Source organism: Typopeltis vanoorti, chromosome 9 (assembly GCF_054136105.1).
Source record: "Typopeltis vanoorti isolate ZY-2024b chromosome 9, IOZ_Tvanoo_1.0, whole genome shotgun sequence".
Lineage (NCBI taxonomy): Eukaryota > Metazoa > Arthropoda > Arachnida > Uropygi > Thelyphonidae > Typopeltis > Typopeltis vanoorti.
In genome coordinates this window covers 85,175,164-85,198,082 of record NC_143557.1, presented here as the reverse complement: position 1 = coordinate 85,198,082, position 22,919 = coordinate 85,175,164, and the positions used below count along the sequence as shown (strand labels likewise).

The following is a 22,919-nucleotide window of genomic DNA, read 5'->3' as shown; positions in this document are numbered from 1 at the left end:
GCAGAGAATTTGATATGTTTAAGGTGTGGTATGATGAGCTTTGTGTCTCCATGGGATCCTATGAATAATAATATCTTTAACCAGCCTGGTTAGCGAAGTGGTTAGCGTATCCACTCTCCAGCCAAGAGGCTGTGGGTTCGAATCCTGCCATGGGCATGGATGTTTGTAATTGTCCTATTAACTCTGTGTGGAAAGGGAATCTGCAACCCTACCACTTATTCTAGCAGAAGACTTCACTCACAAAACTTGGTGAGGTATAATAGTGACCATAAGGAGTCTATGGACGTCAAATGTGAAATTTTTGTGTTTGTTATATCTTTAACTTTATAATTTTCTTCTATCCATTCTATCAGTGTATTATATAACTTATGATCTTTTCCTTTCAAAGGGCATGTTATGTTTTGTATGAGCAGTCAATATTCTTTTCCCATGCTGCCAGTCTATTTAAATCATTCTGCAGAGTCTTATATCATTCTTATTAATTATTGCTTTACTTATTTTTGAATCATTAGGAAACAATTGAATATTTGCTCTTAATATCATTGATGTACAAATTAAATTGCATTGGTCCAAGTACCAAGCCCTGTGATACACAATCAGTCACCAGTATATTCATGCATTTATTTCTCTTATAGATATATATATATATATATATATATATATATACACACACACACACACACACACACATATATGTATGACGAGCTGAGCAAAGAGCGGTAATATTGAATGACATAATAGCTAGAATGTGTGACAAGAGAGGACTGGAATATGTGGATGCGTGGAGTGCATTTGAGGACAGAAAGGAATTGTATGCTAGAGACTGCTTACATTCAAATGAGGAAGGAAGTAGGAATCTGGAGAGATTGCTGTTCTGAACGAGCCAGGGAGGATGGTAGCAGGGGTGGCCTCTTGTGGGAATGGGTACTTGGGAGAAGGGGGATGATATCAGGTAACATTGAGCCCAGTGAAGTCTAGAGGGGATAATGCTGGGTATAGAAACAACGTCATTTATATGCTTTACACTAATGCCAGGAGTATCTGGAATAAGGGAGAGGAATTGGTGGCGCAGATAGCATCAGCCTGGCCAAAAATTATTGGGATCACTGAGACGTGGTTGACAGAAGAGGATATAATAAAAGGAATAGAAGTTGCTGGGTACAGCATTTTTCAGCAGGATAGGAAAGGAAGGCATGGTGGTGGTGGAGTGCTGCTTATGATAAGTGACGACCTATGTCCTCTAAGAGTGGAAGCTTTGGAAGGCAGTGACACTAATGATTTTGAAAGCATATGGTGTGAGGTAGAGGTAGGCAAGACAGGATATTTAGTGGGGTGTTGCTACAGACCCAGGAGCACAGAGGGTGGGTACCAAGAGATGTTTAGACAGTAGAGTTTGGGAAGTGCAAGAAGAATGATTGCTATGGGAGATTTTAACTACAGTAGTATAAATTGGGGAGAGGAAGATGCATGTAGCAATAAGGGAATGAAATTTCTAGAATTCTTGAGGGACAAAGGTCTTAGGCAACATGTAATAGAGGGAACAAGAGGTTCAAGAGTTTTGGATTTGGTTATAGCATCAGAAGAGTTGATAATAACTAAAATGAAATCTCTTCCACCATTGGAGAGAGTGACCATATGGTTTTGACTTGGAAAATGAATAGACATGCAGGGGTATCAAAGAGACAGGAATGTATGTGGAATTATAAGGCAGGTGATTATAATAGTCTAAGACGTCAACTTGGGGAAGTTTCATGGAGGGAGGAAATGGAAGGCCAGATATCATTAGTGTGTGGGAAATTGGGAAAGAATATTTGTTAGCAGCAATGGTAAGTTGTATACCACAGAGTGAAGAAGAGAACACAATTTGGAGTAAAGCATTGGAGTAAATAAACAATATTAAGCAGGAATTGCATGTGAAAAAGAGGCTATGGAAGAGATATAAGGAGACAGATGAAGAAAAAGATGCTTGAAGAATATAAGACACAGGCTAGAAGAGTGACTAGTATGATAAGGAAGACAAAACTAGAATATGAGAGGAGATTGGCCCTAAGATCCAAAGAAAATCCTAGGCAATTTTTTTGCTATGTGGCCAGTAGGAGGAGAAATGACTGTGGAAGAATGATATTGCAGGATAAAAATGAGAATAGAGTTACTGATGCAGAGGACATAGTGGAATTGTTCAGTGAACACTTTATAGGAGTATTTCATCCTGGAGGAGTCAGTTTTAATACTAGAGGGATAGGGCAGGTTCGAGGTTTAGAGGTACAGGAGGAGAGTGTGTTTCAAATACTGAGTACTCTGGATGTCAGTAAAGCTGTGGGACTGGATGGTATTTCATCACGAGTTTTTGAGAGAATGTGCTACGGAACAGTGCCTTTGACCTGGCTTTTCAATGCAAGTCTGACTGTGGGAAAGGTGCTGATGGAATAGAAGGAAGGTAAGGTAGTGTTGCATAAGGGTGGTAGCAGACTGGAAGTGTATAATTATAGGCCAGTTTGCATGTCATCAGTAGTTAAGATCTTGGAGAAAGTAGTGATGGACCATATACAGCATATGCCAGATGAGGGTGGTGTTATCCGTGAGAGTCAACATGGATTTGTGAAGGGACACTCTTGTTTTAGCAATATGCTAGCCTTTTATAATAAAGTTACAAGAGCATTAGATAAGGGAAAGATATATACTGCCATTTTCTTAGACTTAGTGAAAGCATTTGACAGGGTGCCACATGATAAGCTGATATTTAAGTTGCAGCACATGGGTTTGGATGTCAGGTTGGTCAACTGGATTCAGGATTGGCTGTCCGATAGGTATCAGAGAGTTGTGTATGGTGGGACAGTTTCAAGGAGGCAGAGGGTTACAAGTGGTGTACCACAGGGTTCAGTACTGGGACCTATATTGTTTAACCTTTATATCAATGACATTGTAAGTGGATTGCAAAAGGATATTCAGTTGTTTGCAGATGATGTGAAGCTGGGAAGGATTATTAGTAATAGTGCAGATGTGGTAGCCCTGCAAGAGGATTTGAATAAGCTGGATAGATGGGCAAATGAATGGGGGTGTCAGTTTAATGCAGCAAAATGTAAGGTCTTGAGGTTTGGGAAACATCGATGGGACGCCGCATACTTCAGTTATACTGGACAAAAATAGGGGAGACAAGAGATCTGGGGTTGATGATTTATAGAAACCTGAAATTTAGAGGACATATTGCAAAGGTGGTGAAGGTAACACAGAGGATTGCTGCAATAATGAGAAGGACACTGACCTGCAGAGATAAAAGGGTTATCATTCCATTGTATAAGTCTCTGATCAGACCACACCATACTTTGACTATTGTTCTCAGATTTGGTCCCCAGTATTTGAAGGAGATAAATTAACTGTCGAAAGTGTACAAAGGCAGATAACAAAGATGGTTTCAGGACTGTACCATGTTAGTTATGAGTTATGAGGGAATGTGGACTGCAGAGTTTGGTGGATAGAAGGAGAAGAGGTGATATGATTGAGACTTTTAAACTGTTGAGAGGTGGTTACAGGGTTGACACTGGGGAGTTCTTTTGCTTGGTTGAACAGTGGGAAGGAATGATGACAAGAGGCCATCCCTGGAAGTTACGAAAGGAAACTGTTTGCAAGTGGGTGGGGAGTGGTTTCTTTGCATGGAGGATGGTTCAACCACCAGTGGAGTGATGGTGGACAGTGGACTGAAGTTCTGAGGCCACATTACACATGTTGCAAAGAAAGTGCTATACATTATATTGTTGTTATGATAAAACATTCATTGTCATGTAAGAATAAGGAAGTGGTGGTGCATCTATATAAGACATTGGTCAGACCACATATGGACTATTGTGCTCAGATTTGGTCACCTAGCTTTTATTATGATGTGGAAACACTAGATAGGGTTCAAAGACGAATAACAAAAGTGATATCAGGACTCTGGAGTGTTGGTTATGAAGTGTGTTTGAGAGAATGTGGATTATACAGGTTGCAGGATAGTAGGAAAAGAGGAGATATGATAGACTTTCAAGTGAGTTAAGAGATTACCAACACTCCATATATATATATTGTTTTTTAATTTTTTTGTTGATCTTGGTTGAGATGTAATTTCTGAGCTTTCATCCTCAAAGCTTATTTATTAAGCTTATCCGAGGATGACACTGGTTAGTTATTATTTATTGATTTGTTGGCTGTGTTGGGAAGTAGGCTGATGTTTGATAGGTCTGATTTCCACTACAGCAGTAGGTTGAGAAATTCACACACACACACAATAATTTGGAATGTCTTGACGCGTTGCTGAACTGGAAAGCCTGAACTAATATATTGTGTTTCATTCAGTTTGTAAATATGTAGCAGGTGTGCTTCTTGTTCATAGTATGTCCTTAAAGCTCTTTTCAGGCTAGTGTAGTTTGTAATGTTTTAGCATGTCTGGGATGTAGAAGCTTCGTGTGGCCTTTCCATAGTGATTATTTATATGTGATATAATTACTTGTTTGAGTCTTGTTATATGGTATGTATTTCTAACTGTCCTGTAGTTGGCATTGAAGTAATGTTTTAGCAAAGCTGTATAGTGACATAAGTGTTTTGCTGTCAGTATTTTGTGTTCTTACATTGCAGTGTATATAAAATCGATATTGTCTCTTTGTTCCCAAAAGATCAGTTTTATCATTTTGTACTGTAACGACATTAATCTATTTAGCTTGTAGGGCACACAGAAAGCATACGTTGTTATAGGGTATCTTAGTATATTTTGGAATAGTACTTTGTATATTAGTGTTTTTAGGCATGTGGAAACTGTCTTTTAACCTGTACAGTTCGCCAGTTATTGTTCAGAGTTTGTTTTGTAAATGGTTTATGTGGTTATTCCAGTTTGTATCTGCATTGAACTAAATTCCAAGGTATCGTATTGTTTCAACCTGAATGATTGTAGTGGTTTTGCTGTTCTGTGTGTTTTTTATGTTGAAGAGTGTATGTTGGATGGTTATATATTTGTTATCAACTGGTCTAGTCAGCGGATTTCTGAATATCATTAATTTTGTCTTATGTGAGTTTTGGTGTATGGAGTTTTCGGTGAGCCAGTCTATGAGCAGATTTATGTTATGCTGTATATTTAATAAATTTAGTTTAATCCTTTATCCAAGCGTGAGCAAACAAAGTTTGCCCCTGAAAATATCTTCAGGACTGGGGTAAGGTAGTACAACACCAGACAACTCGTAGCAAAGGTGGCCAAGCTAACATCACTCCTATCTCAGTATCTCGCATAATGCAAAACACATCTCCTTGCGAATATGTAATAATGTTATGCATTAAGGGAAGGACCACTACCCATACCGGTTTCGGCCTTTATTGAGGTCTCGTCAGTGGGAGCCAGGCCCTGAAGTGGAGATACTAGGCAGAAGCAATGGAGAGGTCATCTTTACCTATAGGAGTTGCCATAAGGTGTGCCACCTTATTATTAAATTACTCTGGATTTAGAGAAAGATGTTGAAAGTTTATTTTTCACTTGGTTAGACTATAATAAATTTAGTTTAATCCTTTATCCAAGTGTGAGCAAACAAAGTTTGCCCCTGAAAATATCTTCAGGACTGGGGTGAGGTAGTACAACACCAGACAATTCGTAGCAAAGGTGGCCAAGCTACCATCACTCCTATCTCAGCATCTCCCATAATGCAAAACACATCTCCTTGTAGATATGTATAATTTTATGCATTAAGGGAAGGGCCACTACCCATACTGGTTTCGACCTTTATTGAGGTCTCGTCAGTGGGAGCCAGGCCCTGAAGTGGAGATACTAGGCAGAAGCAATGGAGTGAAAAATAAACTTTCAACATCTTTCTCTAAATCCAGATTAATTTAATAATAAGGTGGCACACCTTATTTGAACTCCTATAGGTAAAGATGACCTCTCCATTGCTTTTGCCTAGTATCTCTACTTCATGGCCTGGCTCCCACTGACGAGACCTCAATAAAGGTCGAAACTGGTATGGGTAGTGGCCCTTCCCTTAATGCATAACATTATACATATCCTCAAGGAGATGTGTTTTGCATTATGGGAGATGGTAGCTTGGCCACCTTTGTTATGAGTTGCCTGGTGTTGTTACTACCTTACCCCAGTCCTGAAGATATTTTCAGGTACAAACTTTGTTTGCTCACACTTGGATAAAGGATTAAACTAAATTTATTATAGTCTAACCAAGTGAAAAATAAACTTTCAACATGCTGTATATTTGTTTGAGCTATGCTTGCATTATTATGGCTGGATATTATAGCTGTAATATTCGTCTGTGTATTGGAAGAGCTTGCCTTTGAGAGGTAGCTGATTAATATCATGCATATAAATGTTGAATAGAGTTGGGGAGAGTACACTCCCTGTGGCACTCCACAGGTAACTGATAGCTCTCTACTTTGTTTTGACCCAATACGTGTGATATGCTTTCTATTTTGAATGTAGTTTGTAAACCACCTGTGCAGAGGCCCATCTAGTCCAACATGTCTCAGCTTTTCTAATAAGGTTTGATGTCAAGTTTTGAGGATAATATGAAAGTTCTCTGTATATGCTGTGAGTTTCTTTAGTATGATCCACTCCATAATTTGATTGATAATTGGTAGTGTTGCTATGGGTCTGTAATTGCTGATTAAATTTCTTTTTCCATGTTTGTATATGGGTGTGATTATAGCAGTCTTTAACATACTTGGTATCTGTTCTGTTTTAAATATTTTATTTATTAATTTTAGTTGGATAGGGCCTAAGCTAGTTGCATGTTGCTTGATATCCTTAGGTCTTATACCATCAATTCCTGGGCCTTTGTTTGGTTTGATTTGATGTATTATGGAGAGAAGCTGCTTCTTTTGTGATTGTAGCCATAATGTCTGTTTTGATTGTGGTCCAAGTGTGGAGGATCACTTTTTGTGATTGGAGGAATATTTCTGTGCAGTTCTTGGATGGAGTCTGCAAAGTATTGGTTAAAGTCATTTGCTAGTTGTTGAACAGATTTTGCGTCTTTCATGAAGCTGTGTTTTTATGGCTTCAGAGGTGGTGGTATCAGGAGCACAATCTAGCATCTCATTGATCAGATGCCAGGTTTGTTTCATGTTGTTTTGTGCAGAGGTTAATTTGTCTCTGCAGTAGTTTCTTTTTGCATTTCTTATTTGTGCTGTAAGGCGATTCCATGTTATCTTATATTCGGTTTTTTAAAGCTGTGTTATTTGGATATCGCTTTAAGTTTTGTGTTAATAACCAATGTTTTCGGATGCTTCTGATGTTAATATGCAGGATGGAGAGTCCTCTCATTTGTACCGTTGTTGTTTTCATGCATTGAGCGAGTCAAAAGTACAGTTGCTGATGTATTCTGGTATTATTACATCTGCCTGATGGTTCACATTCATTTTTGTTGTGTTGAGGTCTTCTTTTTGAACTAATTGGGAGTCTTTTGTTTCACTCTGGCATCCTATCTATGTCTTCCAAGCTTTTTATTTGTATTGGCTTTGATGTTTGTGACTTTCTCAAGAATATCTTGCCGTCTCTGAACCCACAAAAATTGATACTTTTTTTCTGTTTTTGCTTTTCTTGCTTGGTATAATGGATTCTGATTGAATAATGTCAGATAGAAAGATTGGTGTGTTGTCTTGTGATGCGTTTATGTCCTTGGCAACTTTTTTTTCTGTCTGCTGGCTTTTATGAATTGTAATAATAATAGTAATTCCTTTTAGTGAAGTTTTTCAGCTGCTGAGATTTATTATTATCCTCACTGCAGTTGTTTTAGATTTATCATTTCTTAATGGGCAATGAAATTTAATCCCACATAACACACATCCATCTATTCTCAGATCAAATCCTTTCTTTTAAAAGGATGCTCACAATTCATAAAGTTATTGATCTTATTTCATGGCATTATTCATTAATTGTAGATATCTCATCCTTTTCCCCTCATATCTTATAGATGGAGTGCATCTGCAGAGCAGAGTTTCTGTGGAGAAATAAACTTCGTGTTGAACAGGATGAGTTGGAAACAATGGGAGGTATGAATAGGATACTTTTGCAAAACATACTTCCCGCACATGTTGCTGATCACTTCCTTAGCAGACGCCAGACAGAGGTAAGTTACACTGCCAGCTTTAAAAGAGGACATTCAATGTTGGAACATGATCACCTTATCTCAAATTTTGATCAGTTATTATTACTATTGTTAATTATTATCCTCAGACCTCCATGGAGTCAAAGACTCATCATTGGAGGTACACATAACTCATCATACCTTGCTTTAAAGACATTCATATTCCCTGCAGATACTACACTCTCAGGCAATGCATTTCAATTATTTACTGCTCTCTCTCTCTCTCTCTCTCTCTCTCTGCCAAAAAACCTGATTCTCACTCCTTTGTCCTCTTTTTAGAGCTTCCAGGGATGACCACTTGTTCTTCTCCATCTCCCATCAATTTATGGATAACCTCTTCAATGTTAACCTGATAATCCCATATCAACTCGTACATCTCTATCATATAACTCCTTCTCCTATCCACTAGACTCTGTAAATTTTATCTTTTCAACCTTTCTTTGTACTTAGCATTTCAGAAACCACCTTAATGAATTGCTGCTGGATTTTCCAATGTCACTTCATCCTTTTGAAAACCGGGTGACCAAATCTGTGCAGAGTAATCCATATAAAGTAAATCCTTACTTTTACAAGTCAACATCCTCCACATCATTGATGGAATTCATTGTGCTGTCATCATAACTTTAGCAGAGTGTCCTCGAAATTTTAGATCCCTATCCACCATCACACCCAGATCTCTTATTTCCTCACACTGCCTCCAATATATCTTTACCAAGTGTATATTCTACATGCCATCTTTGTTTTCCAAATTCTAAAACCTTACACTTTGCAACATTGAACTGGCAGATCTACTCCCATGCCCATTCACTCGATGTATTCAAGATCTCCTGTAAAGCCATAATATCTACTGTACTTCTCATAGTTCTTCCCAACATTGCATCATCTGCAAATAACTGAAAATCCCCACTCAAACCTTCCCCAATATCATTAACATACAGATTAAACAGCATTGGCCCTAAAACAAATCCTTGAGGCACACCACTAGTTACTTTCCTCTTCTTATGGAATATTGCTCCTCCATACACAACTTGCTGATATCTATCAGAGACATGCAGTTTCCAATCCACTGCACTAATCTAATATCCAACCCTATCTGTTCTAGTTTAACTATCAATTTATCATGTGGGAGACTATCAAAAGCATTTATAAAAATTAAGTATACTACTCTGTATTCCTCTCCCTTATCTAATGCACCTGTCACCTTATTGTAATAATTCTAGTAGTAAGACTTATACGTTGGTTAGACATAACTGGTAATTAATTTACGGAATTAACAACGCATATGAAGTATTTTAATTAAAGATAACTTTAATGAATCACTTCTATATTTCGGCAATGTCACATTGCCATCTTCAGGAACATAAAGATATGGTATGTGCACTAAGGAACTTAACAAAGCAAATGAGGAAGAAAGTAAGAAACTACTTTTGTTCCTAAAGTCCTAATGGTGCCCTCTTACGGGCTAATTTGGTAGTCTTGGCAGTTGGGCTGAAGTTCTCATAATGAAAGTCTCCCAAATTTGGGGCAGTTTCATGCACCCAAATTTGTTGAGGTTAGGAACGTTTTTTAGAGCTGCTGAAGATTCTTTGAATAATCTTTCGTATTTAAACTTGCTGCGATGGATTATTTTTGTTTTCTTCCAACGAATTTTATGATGGGTATCTAAGGCATGGTCTGCCAACCCAGAGCGGCTGTACTGGTGAAAACGGATGTAGTCTTGGTGTTCTGAAATCCTGATATTTGTTGTTCTGCCTGTTTGGCCAAAGTAGGACAATTTGCAGCTGCAAGGGACCTGGTATACACCAGGTAGGTCTAGGGGAAGTGGTTGGTCTTTGGTAGAGCGGATAAGGGATGCCAACTTTTTATATGGTCTGTAACAGGAAGTAAGGTCATATTTTTTGAGGATATTAGTTATTTTTTCAGAGGTGCCCTGGATGTAGGGGATAGTGATAGACTTGGTGTAGTCTTTATTGTGGAGGGGGGTTGTGGTTTATAGGTTTTAGTATTTTTTGGATTTTTTTGGGGTTATAGCCATTGGCTAAGAAAGTGTTGAGGATGTGGTTTAGTTCCATAGTCAGGGCCTTGTCATCTGAGCAGATTAATTTTGCCCTGTTATATACTGTTTTTATCACCCCATATTGTTGTGAGGGGGGGGGAATTGCTGGTGAATGTATCTGCCAGTGTGGGTGGGTTTTCTGTAAACAGAGAAAACCAAAGATCCATCAAGCTGGCGGGTGATTAAAGTGTCTAGGAAGGGGAGGGTGTTGTTTTCCTCTTTTTCTAAGGTGAATTGGATTCTGGGATGTTGGTTGTTTAAGTGTGTTAGGAAGGAGTGGAGTGTGTCTGAGCCATGTGGCCAAATAGCAAACACATCATCCACATAACGAAGCCAAATAGTGGGTTTTTGTGGGGCGGAGTTTAAGGCTTTCTCTTCAAATGTCTCCATAAAGAAATTGGCCAAGGGTGGGGAAAGTGGTGAACCCATGGCTGTCCCCTCTATCTGTTTGTAGAACTTTCCTTGCCAAACGAAATAGCCTGAGTTCATTGTGAACTGAAATAGGGCTGAGATATCGGAAAGTTCTACAAACAGATAGAGGGGACAGCCATGGGTTCACCACTTTCCCCACCCTTGGCCAATTTCTTTATGCTAGCTGAGGAATTAGATAAGTACCAGATCGTCATAATAGGGGTGACTGAAACAAAAAAGACCAAAACTGGTGAGATCTTTCTGAGCAATAAATACAAAATGTTATATTCAGGCAATAACAATCAAGGAAAAGAAGGAGTAGCCATAGTATTCAACACAAAATACGAGGCTAATCTTCTTGAATGGCAGTCAGTCTCAAGTAGAGTAATGTGGGCAAATATGAGAATGGGGAACTGGACAATGAGACTTATTTGTGCCTATGGTCCCACAGAAGGTTCTACTAAGGTAGAAGTGGAGGAATTTTTTGAGGCTTTAGAATAAGCAACTGACACAATGAAAAAGGAAAAGTTGGTCCTTGTTGGGGATCTAAATAGTAGAGTAGGAAATGATTGTGAGACATACAAAAATATTTTGGGAAAATTTGGAGAAAAGAGCAAAGCTAATAATAATGGCAAATATCTGTTGGATTTCTGCTCAGGACATGGACTGGTTATTACTAACACCATGTTCCAACATAAAAATGTCCACAAATTCACATGGAGAGAAGAGGCTAGGAATAAGAAAAGTCTCATTGACTATGTTTTTGTTGATAGTGATGTTTTCTCCCTGGTGCAGGACACCAGAGTGTACAGAGGATTTGAAATTGGAAGTGATCACTATTTAGTCTTGAGCAGGATAAAATTGAATTTCATATTGAAAAGAATAACATGTAAGAAAGTTTTAAAGCGAATAAAAGTTGAGCAGCTCTCAGATGTAAACTGTAGACTAAAATACAGAAATATTATTGAAAAGAAAATGAAAGAGTTTGAGAACAGGAATCAAACCTTGGAGATTCAGTGGCAAACTCTGAAGGAAACATTGATTGATTCTGCCAGAGAGGCATGTGGTGAGGTTGTGTGCAAAGATAAAAAAATCAGAACTCCCTGGTGGACACAGGAAGTTAAAGAGGCAGTGAAGGAAAAGAAGAAAGCATATCAAAAGTTCCTGGCAAATAAGTCAGCTTTTACTCTTACAGAATACAGAGACAAATGTAAGAAAGCTAAACAGTGTGTAAAACTAGCTAAACAAAAGTCATGGGAGGACTTTGGCAAGAATATAGAAAATAAATATCAAGAAGGTGGCAAAATATTCTGGAGGTTGTTGAAGAAACTTAGGAATGGAGGAAAGAGTGCTGTAAAAGGAATTAGAGATGATAAAGGTGAAATGAAAACAGGAGAAAAAGATATCCTTGAAGTATGGAGTAATTACTTTGAAAAACTGCTAAATGAAACAAGCAGTGATGACAGCACAGTGATAAAAAACACTGACCAGGCATGCAGTCAGGAATACATATCCATACTTGAAGTAGAAAAAGCCATCAAAGGCTTGAAATGTGGAAAGGCAGCAGGAGTAGATGATATTCGACCAGAAATGCTGAAGTATGGTGGTATAAGAGTCTTACAGTGGCTGCACTGCATAGTTCAGAAAGCCTGGACAGAGGGACGAATTCCCGATGATTGGAGTAGAGCTCTTATAGTACCCATATATAAAAAGGGAAATAAAACTGAATGTGAGAATTACAGAGGTATTTCCCTACTGAGTGTTCCTGGCAAGATCTATGCAAGTATACTTGAGAAACGGTTGAGAAGAATTGTGGAAGAAAAGCTTGGTGAAGAACAAGCTGGATTCAGGCCAAATAGAGGCTGTCAGGATCAGATCTTCACTTTACGACAAATAGTCGAGAAAGCATGGGAATATAACAAAGATCTGTATTTAAGTTTTGTCGATTTGGAAAAGGCATATGACAAGGTGCCAAGAGAGAAGCTATTCAATACGCTGCAGTTATATGGTGTCAATGGGGCATTATATCAAGCAATACTTAGTCTTTATTTGAGTTGTGAGTCAGCAGTTAGAATTGAAGGAAGTACAGGAAGATGGTTTAATGTTAAATCTGGTGTGAGACAAGGATGTACATTATCCCCTCTGTTATTCATTATCTATATGGATCACATTATGAAGGAATGTGGTATTAAACCTGATATCAAAATTGGAGATGTTAATGTCAGCTCTTTGCTTTATGCGGATGATGTTATACTTCTAAATAAATCCGCTACAAGTCTGCAAGATTCTCTGACTAAATTGAATAGCTGTTGTAGTAGATATGGTATGAAGGTCAGCAATAAAAAGACAAAGACAATGAAAATAGGCAGAATCATTGAAAATGTCAACTGTGTTGTGAATGGAGAACCTGTGGAACAAATAAAACATTTCAGCTACTTAGGCATAATTTTTACTGAAGATGGTAAACTAAATATAGAAATAGACAACAGAATCAGCAAAGCTAGTATCGTGGGAAGTCAATTGAATAAATTCATATGGAATAAGAAAGAAATTAGTCGGAACACTAAATTAGCTGTATACAAGACTGTGTTCAAACCAATTTTAACTTATGGATCTGAGAGCTGGGTCAGAAGTAAAACACTTGACCAAAGACTAGAGACCGCAGATATGAGAGTCCTGAGAAAGATTAGAGGCGTTAACAGATGGCATCAATGGAAATATCATATTAAAAATGAGGATATTAGGAAAGAACTTGACATTGTCAGCATCCAGGAATGCGTTAGCAGAGCTAATCTTAGGTGATATCGTCACTTAAACAGAATGGGTGAAGAAAGATTAGCAAAACAAGTGTTCTCTGCCAGGTTGGCAGCAAAAAGACCAAGAGGAAGACCAAGATATAGGTGGATTGATACGGTACAAAGTGCCTTAGACGATAGAAATATAAGATCTGATAATGTTGGAGTCTTGACAAGTAACAGACTGATTTGGAGGAAAATTGTAGATAGGAAGTTAGTAATGATGTAATTTTTTCATGTAGTACTGTCATATCCTGTACACCCCTTGAGGGTACATGGCAGGAATTTGATGATGATGATGATGAAGCCAGAACAAGCAAATGTTTAATTCTTGAGGAGGATAAGGAAGAAGATTTATTTATTTATTACCTAGTCTTAAAACTGCCCTAAGCCTGCGTTACTTCCTTTAATGCATTATTACTTTCTGATTTTGAGGCTTTTTTAAATATCAAAAATTCTAACTTTTATGGCCTTACATAAGCCTTTCTTTCATTAGTTTAACATAGCTTTTTTCCTATGACTATCCTTCTTTCAATTTCATCTTCACATTTACCATAATTTCTGATTCTGGACTCCAGTAAATCATAACTTTCAATGATTTCTATTTTATCTTTCTCTATTATAAATTCATTTAAATTGCTAGTAGCCATCACTTTGGTTTTGCTGATATTTAAATTAAGCCCGGCTTTGTTACTTTTGCTCTTAACCAATAGAATCAACCATTCCAGATCTTCCTTAGTTTCTACTATGAGGGTTGTATCATCTGCATATCTTAAAAAATTATTTATTTTTCTGCCACCAATCTTAATACCAGCTAGATCTTTGTCTAGGTTAGCCATTTTCATAATATATTCACTATAAATATTAAAAAGGTAGGGCCACAGTATACAACCCTGCTGCACCCCTTCTTCCACTCGAACAGTGTTCGTTTTATCACTGCTTCTTCTTCCATCAGACATTTTCACAAATTACCATTTACAACTGGTAATCTAGGGATAAACTGCCCTGTAAATTCATTTATTTTTCTAAACAGATCTTGTTCTACCTATAATATTGCTTTCTTCAATTTATTACATGTTTTGTTTAGATGTTTTCCTTATCTTTCCTAGCCTGTCAATGGAAATCTGCACTCGCTTGTCTAACCCTTTCTTTGTTTCTCTGAAATTTCATTTTTCTTCTTTCCTTTGCTATTTGAAGAGCTTCTACTGTGAAGTATGAGTAGCAGTTAGCTAATGAAGCCAAAAGGAATCTTAAGGAGTTCTTTCGATATGTAGGCAGTAAAAAAAAGAATGATTATGGAAGAAGGATGACATTGATTGGTTAAAATGGTATAAAGACAGCTGTTGCAGAAGATATAGTGAGGATACTTAATTAGCAGTTCATAAAGGTCTTTCGATCTTGTGAATGCGAATTCATGGAGAGATTGAGAGCAGTTGATGATAGAGAGGAGAAATTGACTGTAAGTGAGCAAGAGATGTATGGGAAGTTGAGCAAACTAGATGTTAATAAAGCTGTGAGATTGATAATAAATCGCCACTTATTCTGAAGGAATGTGTCAGGGAGTTGACACCTGCCTTGACATATTTTTTTAATATGAGTCTTGCACAGGGTCAAGTTCCTAAAGGAGGGCAAGATTGTCCTACTTCATAAGGGACGTGATAGAACACAAGCATCAAATTATAGGCCTATCTGTGTGTCAGGTTTTGTGGTTAAGCTGTTAGAGAAGCTTGTGAGAAATAGGATCCAGAATTGGGTTGACAACAATGCTATTATCTTTGATGGACAGCATGGATTTGCTAAAGGGAGGTCATGTTTTAGTAATCTAATTACTTATTAAAATGTAAGGCTTTAAAATCTGGGAAACAAAGATGAGATGCAGAATTTATGCTTGGTGAGGATATGTTGTTGGAGGTGGAGGAAATAAGAGATCTGGGGATGATAGTGGATAAGGATCTGAAATTTAGGAGACACATTGCCAAAATTGTGAAGACAACACAAAGACTTCTGGGAATGATGTGGAGGACACTGACGTGTAGAAGTAGAGAAATTCTTGTTCCATTGTATAAGGCTTTGATTAGGCCACACGTGGATTATTGTGTCCAGATTTGGTCACCGGGTTTTCAGAAGGATGAAGAGATGTTGGAAAGGGTCCACAGGTGACTGACTAAGGTAGTCTCTGACCTCTGGAATGTTGAGTATGAGGAAAGATTGAGAAGATGCAATTTATAGAGTCTGGTGGATAGGAGGAAGAGGGGGGGGATATGATACAGACCTACAAGTTAGTAAGGGGTTGTTATAGGATCAATGTTGGAGCGATTCTACAGAAAACAGTGGGAGATCAGGGGAGAACCAGAGTTCATCCCTGGAAACTGTATAAAGAGGGTGTGAGCAGGGCAGTCAGAAGCAGGTTTTTTTGCATGCAGAGTTGTGAATGATTGGAATGCCTTGCCTGATAGTGTGGTGTCTGAAAGGAGTTTGAGTGTGTTTAAGACACGGTATGATGAGATGTGTGTGATAAAAGGACCTCCCAGATGAGTCTTTGACTCCATGAGGTCTTGGGGTAATAATAATAATAAATTCCTGATATATATTATTATTATTATTACCCCAAGACTTGTCTTCTCCATACTTTTTAATTTCTTTCCAACGTCTACTTTAAATACTTCATTTATATGATTTAAATCAAATCTGATATTGTCCTTCTGTTACTTCTTAGCCGTTAATTTCAGTTTAACTTCAACTATTTGGATAGCACTTCTCCATCTTTTGTTGGCAACAATATAATCTATCTGATTTCTATATTCTCCATTTGGTGAAGTCCATGTGTATAGTCTTCTTTTATGTTTTTGAACGCAAGTAATTTCAATAAAACAACTGTTCTCAACACAAAACTACAACATCCTTTCTCCTGTTTCATTCCTCAGTCCTAAACCAAATTTTCTAGTGATGCCCCATTCTTCTTTTTCTTCCACTTTTGCATTCCATTCACCTAATATCAGATATAAATCTGTTTTTATAAATACTGTATACTACTTACGCAGGGATACCTTTACAAAAACTCATACAATCCTTCAAATCACCCAAAAATAAGTGACCTGTAAGATCATTTAATTCATAACTCAGCAGTGGCTCTTTTCAGTGATAGGCCCACCCTGAGCAGAGCCCTCAGCAGTTGCAGGCCCAAATCACCACCAAGCAGGGCCACTCATATCTCAGGGATAGGCATCCAATTCAGTGGCTCCACCTGCATGGTGGGGCCACTAAATTGGATGCATTTCAGTGAATTTTCCTACATCCACACAACATCGCATTAGTGGGAACCAGGCCCAGAAGTGATACCAAGGTTGAGGTAATGCAGAAGTCATATTTCCCATATACAAATAGTGAAAAGGTTTCACACTTTATTATTAAAATACTCTGGGTCAGAGCTAGTTGTTGAAAGTTTTTTCACTTGGTTATAAATTAAATTAAAGATGCCAAGAAATTTATATTCTTGATTTATCCTTTATCCAAGTGTAAGTGAAATGTAGTCTTGAAGATATTTCACATATAAGCTTTGTTTGCATGTGAAGTCATGAAGTGTAGTCTTGAAGATACTTCATATGCAAACTTTGTTTGCTTACACTTGGAAAAAGGATAAACGAAGAATATCATTTATTGGCATCTTTAATTTAATTTATAATGAAGTAAAAAAGCTTTTAACAATTAGCTCTGAGCCAGAGTATTTTAATAATAAGTTGTGACAGCTTTTCTCTACTTGTATATGGGACATATATGATATCTCCATTATTTCAACCATGATATTGAAAATGAAAAAATTCGAGTACTGAAGTAAGATGGCGGCTTGCGTGTTAGTGTTTCGTGTCACGTATTTTTGATGGTGAATTGTGAATTTGACTGATATGTTTTTAGAGATTTATGCTTATTCATTAATAATATCAGTTAATTACTTGCTGTCATAAACAGGCACTTTATTTTCTATACTGGTTTATCCAGGTAAGTCTATTGAATTTACAAGGGCGATACGCTAGGCCTACTGCCGCTAGTATCGCCATTGTTGTATTTTATATTGCCACATCTTATTGCTGGTAGACACCTTAGTGTGTCTACGGGATTTGCTAGTGGACCCTCAAAAGTCCACAGGATTATCTTTACCTGCTCGGAACACTTGAGCAATCTCTACTCTTTCTCCATCCGTGACTTATTTCCGAATATTATCATGGCAAAACTTCTAAATGAGACCAAATTCGAGGAAGTTTACTTTGAATTCCTCAAACTGGGAAAGCTGCTGAGTGATAATTGGCCAGGAAAAGTCAAGCTCTTTGACACATTTCCCCCCACAGCAGTCACAGAGGATAATATGGTTGACATGAGTGAAGAGCCCATAACTCAGACGCAATCAGATTTAGCACACTCCCCGAGTATGGAAGATGCTACATCCCAAGACAGCAGACATCATACCTTGGAAAGTGATATAGAGTTCCAATTGGTGAAAAAGAAGAGGAAAATCTCCACCAATGTGGAAGAACCCAAAACATCAGGGATAGAAGCACACAATGGTCCTAAAGAAAAGATACCACCAGTCATATTAAGGGATAAAGAAAAATGGATCCCTATCTCATCAGCCCTAAGAGAGCAAAACATCTCATTCTCATGTGCTAAAAACACAGATGAGGGAGTTAAAATACAACCCTCTACAGTCTCGGATTACAGACAGATGACCAGATTTCTGGACAAAGCTAGCGTCCCATACCACACCTTCACTTTACCTAGTGAAAAGAACCTGAAAGTTGTTCTACGTGGGATAGCTGAAGGTATCACTCCTGAAGATGTGTCCACTGATCTCTCCAGACAGGGCCTGTCCCCAGTTAAAGTGAGCAGAATGCTCAGAGCAGATAAAAGGCCAATGCCTTTGGTGCTGGTGGAAATAAACAACACACAAAAGCAGATCTATGAACTGACTGTAGTATGCGGTCTCAAAATTACAACTGAGCCTCTTAAGGAAAAGAGCATCTGCAGGTCAGTGTCATAGATGCCAAAGATTTGGACATGCCCAAAAATTATGTAAGGCAGCCTACAGGTGCTTTAAGTGCGGCGAGGAACACCAGACAATCTCTTGCACCAAACCTCGCACAACTTCAGCATGCTGTGCAAACTGCAGAGGACCTCATCCCACCAACTACAAGGGATGCCTTTCCAATCCAAAAAACCGAGGACCAACAAAAGTCAATCTTGTTCCGCCACGTAACGACGTTTTAAGCAACTAAACAAATCATCTTCCAGTCCGAAACACCTTGCCTTCTTCCTCACAAGAAGGAACAACCATGACCAAAACATATGCTGAGGCTGCAAGAACTAAGCCTCCTACATCTCTCGAGCTAGAAAGCTCCAACATAACATCCATTTTAACAGCCTCACTTGCCACTATGCTTCAAGAATTCAGCAAGACATGCCCCTCAACATCTTCCAGAAAGAGATTCCTGCAAAGCACAAAACATTCTAACAGCCATCTGTCATGAATAATAAATTCAAACCAAAAGCTCTTAAGATAATAGCATGGAATGCAAATGGATTGATGAACAAGATTTTGGAACTACAAGAACTTTCAACTCGTCTCAGTGCTGATATCATCTTGATTGGTGAAACACACCTAAGACCAGCTAATAATCCAAAAATCCGTGGATACGCTATGTACAGAAACGACAGAATTGGCACAAGAGGTGGAGGCACAGCCATATATATAAAGAGTTATTTGAATCATAACACAATAGACAAGCCCAAAACAGTAAACCTGGAGGTGACTGGTGTGGAGGTACATACCTTCAATGCTGGGAGTCTCAAGATCTATGCTGCATATAACTCTCCAAGCATTCCTCTGCTGACAACAGATCTAGACTCCGTACTTGGTCCAAATGACTCCATAATAATAGCAGAAGACATCATCTCAAAACACACATCTTGGTACAGCTCATCTACTAACACCAAAGGCCACACACTTTTCAACTATGCAATGCTCAACTCTGTTGTAGTCGCCGGCCCTACTGAGCCCACCCATTTCAGCCCTTCGGGTGGCTCAGATGTGCTGGACATTGTCATTTTTAAAAATTTAAGATACCAATTCAAATTGGAATCAGTCAACGAATTATCATCTGACCACAGTCCCATAGTGCTCAATCTAGGTTCATCAGATCAATTCTCTCCTCTGCACACATTCATACCATGGGACAAGTTAGCCAAGGTTCTTCCCGATCATATTGGTCCGGTACCCAATATCAGTAAAAAGGAAGAGATTGACACAGCAATAAATAACTTAACCATACAAATTCAGAAAGCAATTGAATCAGTCAGACAATCAACTGTCTTCAACCCAACAAACCATATCCCTGAAGAAATCATGGACCTAATCAGAGCAAAAAATAGAGCCAGGAAGAGATACCACAATACCAGAGCCCCACAAGATAAAAAAGTATTGAACAATCTAAACAGGCAGGTCCGAGAAGCTCTTCAAAAACACAGAAACCATCAATGGGAAACTAAATTGGCTAACATCAATACTGAAGATCATTCTGTATGGAAATTTGTAAGAGCAATCCGCACCAAAAAGCAACTCGTACCCCCTATCTAAACCAAGAAAGGGACAATTCACAAAGATGAAGAGAAAGCCAAAGCACTAGTAGATAACCTAGAATCTCAGTGCAACCCATCGTATACTAATTTAAATATCAACCTTATGTACAAGATTCATCGTCATGTTAGGTCAACCTTAAGACAGAACATTGTCAAGTCAGAACATATCACTCCTTGAAATCCAACAGAAATGATAAATATCATCTCCCATCTAAACAATAGAAAAGCTCCAGGACCGGGTGGCATAACTAACAGAATAGTAAAACTACTTCCAAAAAAGGCCATAGTCCATCTCGTCAACATTACAAATGCTATCTTTAGATTCCAGCATTTCCCTTCTACATGGAAAACAGCCACAATCATACCACTGAAGAAGCCAGGAAAAAATGCTCACCTTCCTGAAAGCTACAGACCCATAAGCCTATTATCCAGCCTCGGAAAGGTAACAGAGAAAGTGATCCTCTCAAGATTCCAAGCAGAAACAGATAAGTTAGGAATTTTGCCTAATGAACAGTTCGGCTTCCATAGGGCCCATAGTACAGCCCAACAAGTGCACTGGCTGGTAGAAATCATTACTAAAGGTTTCAACTGGAAACTCAATACAGCTGCCATCTTCATCGACGCAGAGAAGGCGTTTAATAAAGTATGGCATCAAGGTCTTCTCTACAAACTGATAAAATTTAATTTCCCAGTCAGACTAATAAAGGTAATACATTCTTATCTGAAAGACAGATACATGCAGGTCAGGGTAGGCGAAACGGTTTCAACCCGACGCAGGATCTCGGCAGGCGTACCTCAAGGATCTCTTCTGGCACCTCTACTGTTTTCAATCTATGTAGCAGACATCCCTCTGAACCCAAGAACAACATTCACTGCATTATATACTGATGATACTGCACTGATGTCAAGTTCTCTGAGCCCAAAACTGGCAACTAAATGACTACAAAATAGCATAGACTCTTTAGAAAAGTGGATGGCAGACTGGAGGATCCAAGTTAACCCCCAGAAAAGCTCAGCCATACTGTTTACTAGAAAGAAAATCCATACCATGGAGGATATTTATTTATTGGGAGTAAAGATTCCATGGCAGACTGAAGTTAAATATCTTGGAGTGATTCTTGATAGTAAACTCCTATTCAGCAAACATATTAGTTACATTTCCTCAAAGATATCCAACGTCTTAGCACAGCTCTACCCTATGATCAACAGACAAAGTAAACTGGACATGCAAACAAAATTAACAATTTACAAGATGGTAATTAGACCGGTTATCACTAACGCATCCCCAGCTTGCAGCCACACCGCAAATTCTAACATTCTAAAACTTCGGAGATTACAGAATAAGTGCCTGAGGATGATTCTGGATGCCCCCTGGTTCATAAGAAACACCCAGATCCATAGAGAAGTTAATATCCCTTATATCTCTTCCTTTCTCATAAATCTAGCTGAGAAGTTCTTTACCAAGACAAGTAACCATCCAAACCCGTTAATCAAGGAAGCCTCGGAATATAATGAAGAAGAAATCTACAAATTTAAAAGACCAAAATCTATTTTAAGTTCAGCTGAATGCAACTAACTTCACTGCCCTCAATGGGCAAGCATATAGCTCACAAGCACTCCATTCAAAGTTCTTCCATTACAAGACAAAGGGGAATATTCTTCACCCATCTAGCCAGAAATGTTAATGTTAAACCATGATATTGCTTTTTAGGACTTCCAGGGTAATTGGCCACAGCATTGCCATTAGCTACAGCAAATGGCAATGCTGTAGCCAATGAAGTTTTAACTGAGGCTTGGCTATTGCCATTACCCAGCCACGACTAGAGCTTTTAGCTCTATAACATTCCATCCACACAGATTTTCTTCATTCAGATGATGGGATAAAGAGTCAAGGACTCAGTCCATCGCCCAGTTCTTTTAAGAACCATGATATCACCCATCTGAATGTGCTATGTAGGTAGAAAAAAATCTGAAAAAAATGTGAGAAATTTCATCTCAGAATAAAAGGACTTTTTTTTTTTTTTGGCTGAAGGCGAGTTAGCTACTCTCAAGGATCAGTGGCAGGGTTGTTTCCTCTGGACCTCGATAACTTGGGAACTTTTCATTTGACAGATAAATGTACCTTAAAGATATGCACTGGTCAAACAAGAATAATGGGATATATAATAACAGCATAAATATAGGATTCCTAGCCAGCAGATAGGGAACCTATATTAATGCCAGGAAATGCTTAGTTAGGATGCAAATAAGAGGTTGAAATCAGTGTTGAAACTTGATCTAGGGGACAAGCAAAATCAGGAGCCATCCATAATAAGAACCTGAGATAAGATTGTGCCTGGGTAACCAGTTGGGTTGGAGGAAGCATCCAAGGCAGATTCTACATTATTTCCTCTGCACACATTGTGATATGTAATAATCAGCTAGCCATGTGATTTTTGCAATACCATTAAGACAGAAAATAATTTCTTACTTTTCTTCCCACCTTTTCTGTGCAGAATTACTACTGCAGAGCTTCTATGAATATTCTACTAGTAGGAAAATCTTGGCAAAAAATGAAGTTACCACATATATGTTGTCATTACTATCCTATAAGACATAGCCATAAGTAACCTTTCTTGCATCTTGTGCAAGGTTTTCTTTTTTGGGCCCCTTCATTTTTTATGGAAACAAATAATAATTAAAATAAATATGTTGAAAGTTTATTTTTCACTTGGTTAGACTATAATAAATTTAGTTTAATCCTTTATCCAAGTGTTAGCAAACAAAGTTTGCTTCTGAAGATACTTCAAGACTGAGGCAACTCATAGCAAAGGTGGACCAAGTTCTCATCACTCCTGTCTCAGTAGTCTAAAGTGGAAAATAAACTTTCAACATCTTTCTCTGAATCCAGAGTAATTTCATAATAATGTAGTACACCTTTTGGCA

The 22,919-nt window shown here is 38.2% G+C and overlaps 1 protein-coding gene across 3 annotated transcripts in view; it reads left to right on the top strand.

Annotated features, from left to right (window-relative positions):
- Ac76E (adenylate cyclase type 2 Ac76E) overlaps positions 1-22,919 on the top strand; it is a 313,695-nt gene that overhangs the window by 178,234 nt on the left and 112,542 nt on the right. For all 3 annotated transcript variants that reach the window (XM_090397688.1, XM_090397687.1, XM_090397686.1), the window contains one exon: positions 7,932-8,087. In XM_090397688.1, the coding sequence (XP_090253814.1) occupies positions 7,932-8,087 (156 nt within the window). The remainder of the gene's footprint in view (positions 1-7,931; positions 8,088-22,919) is intronic.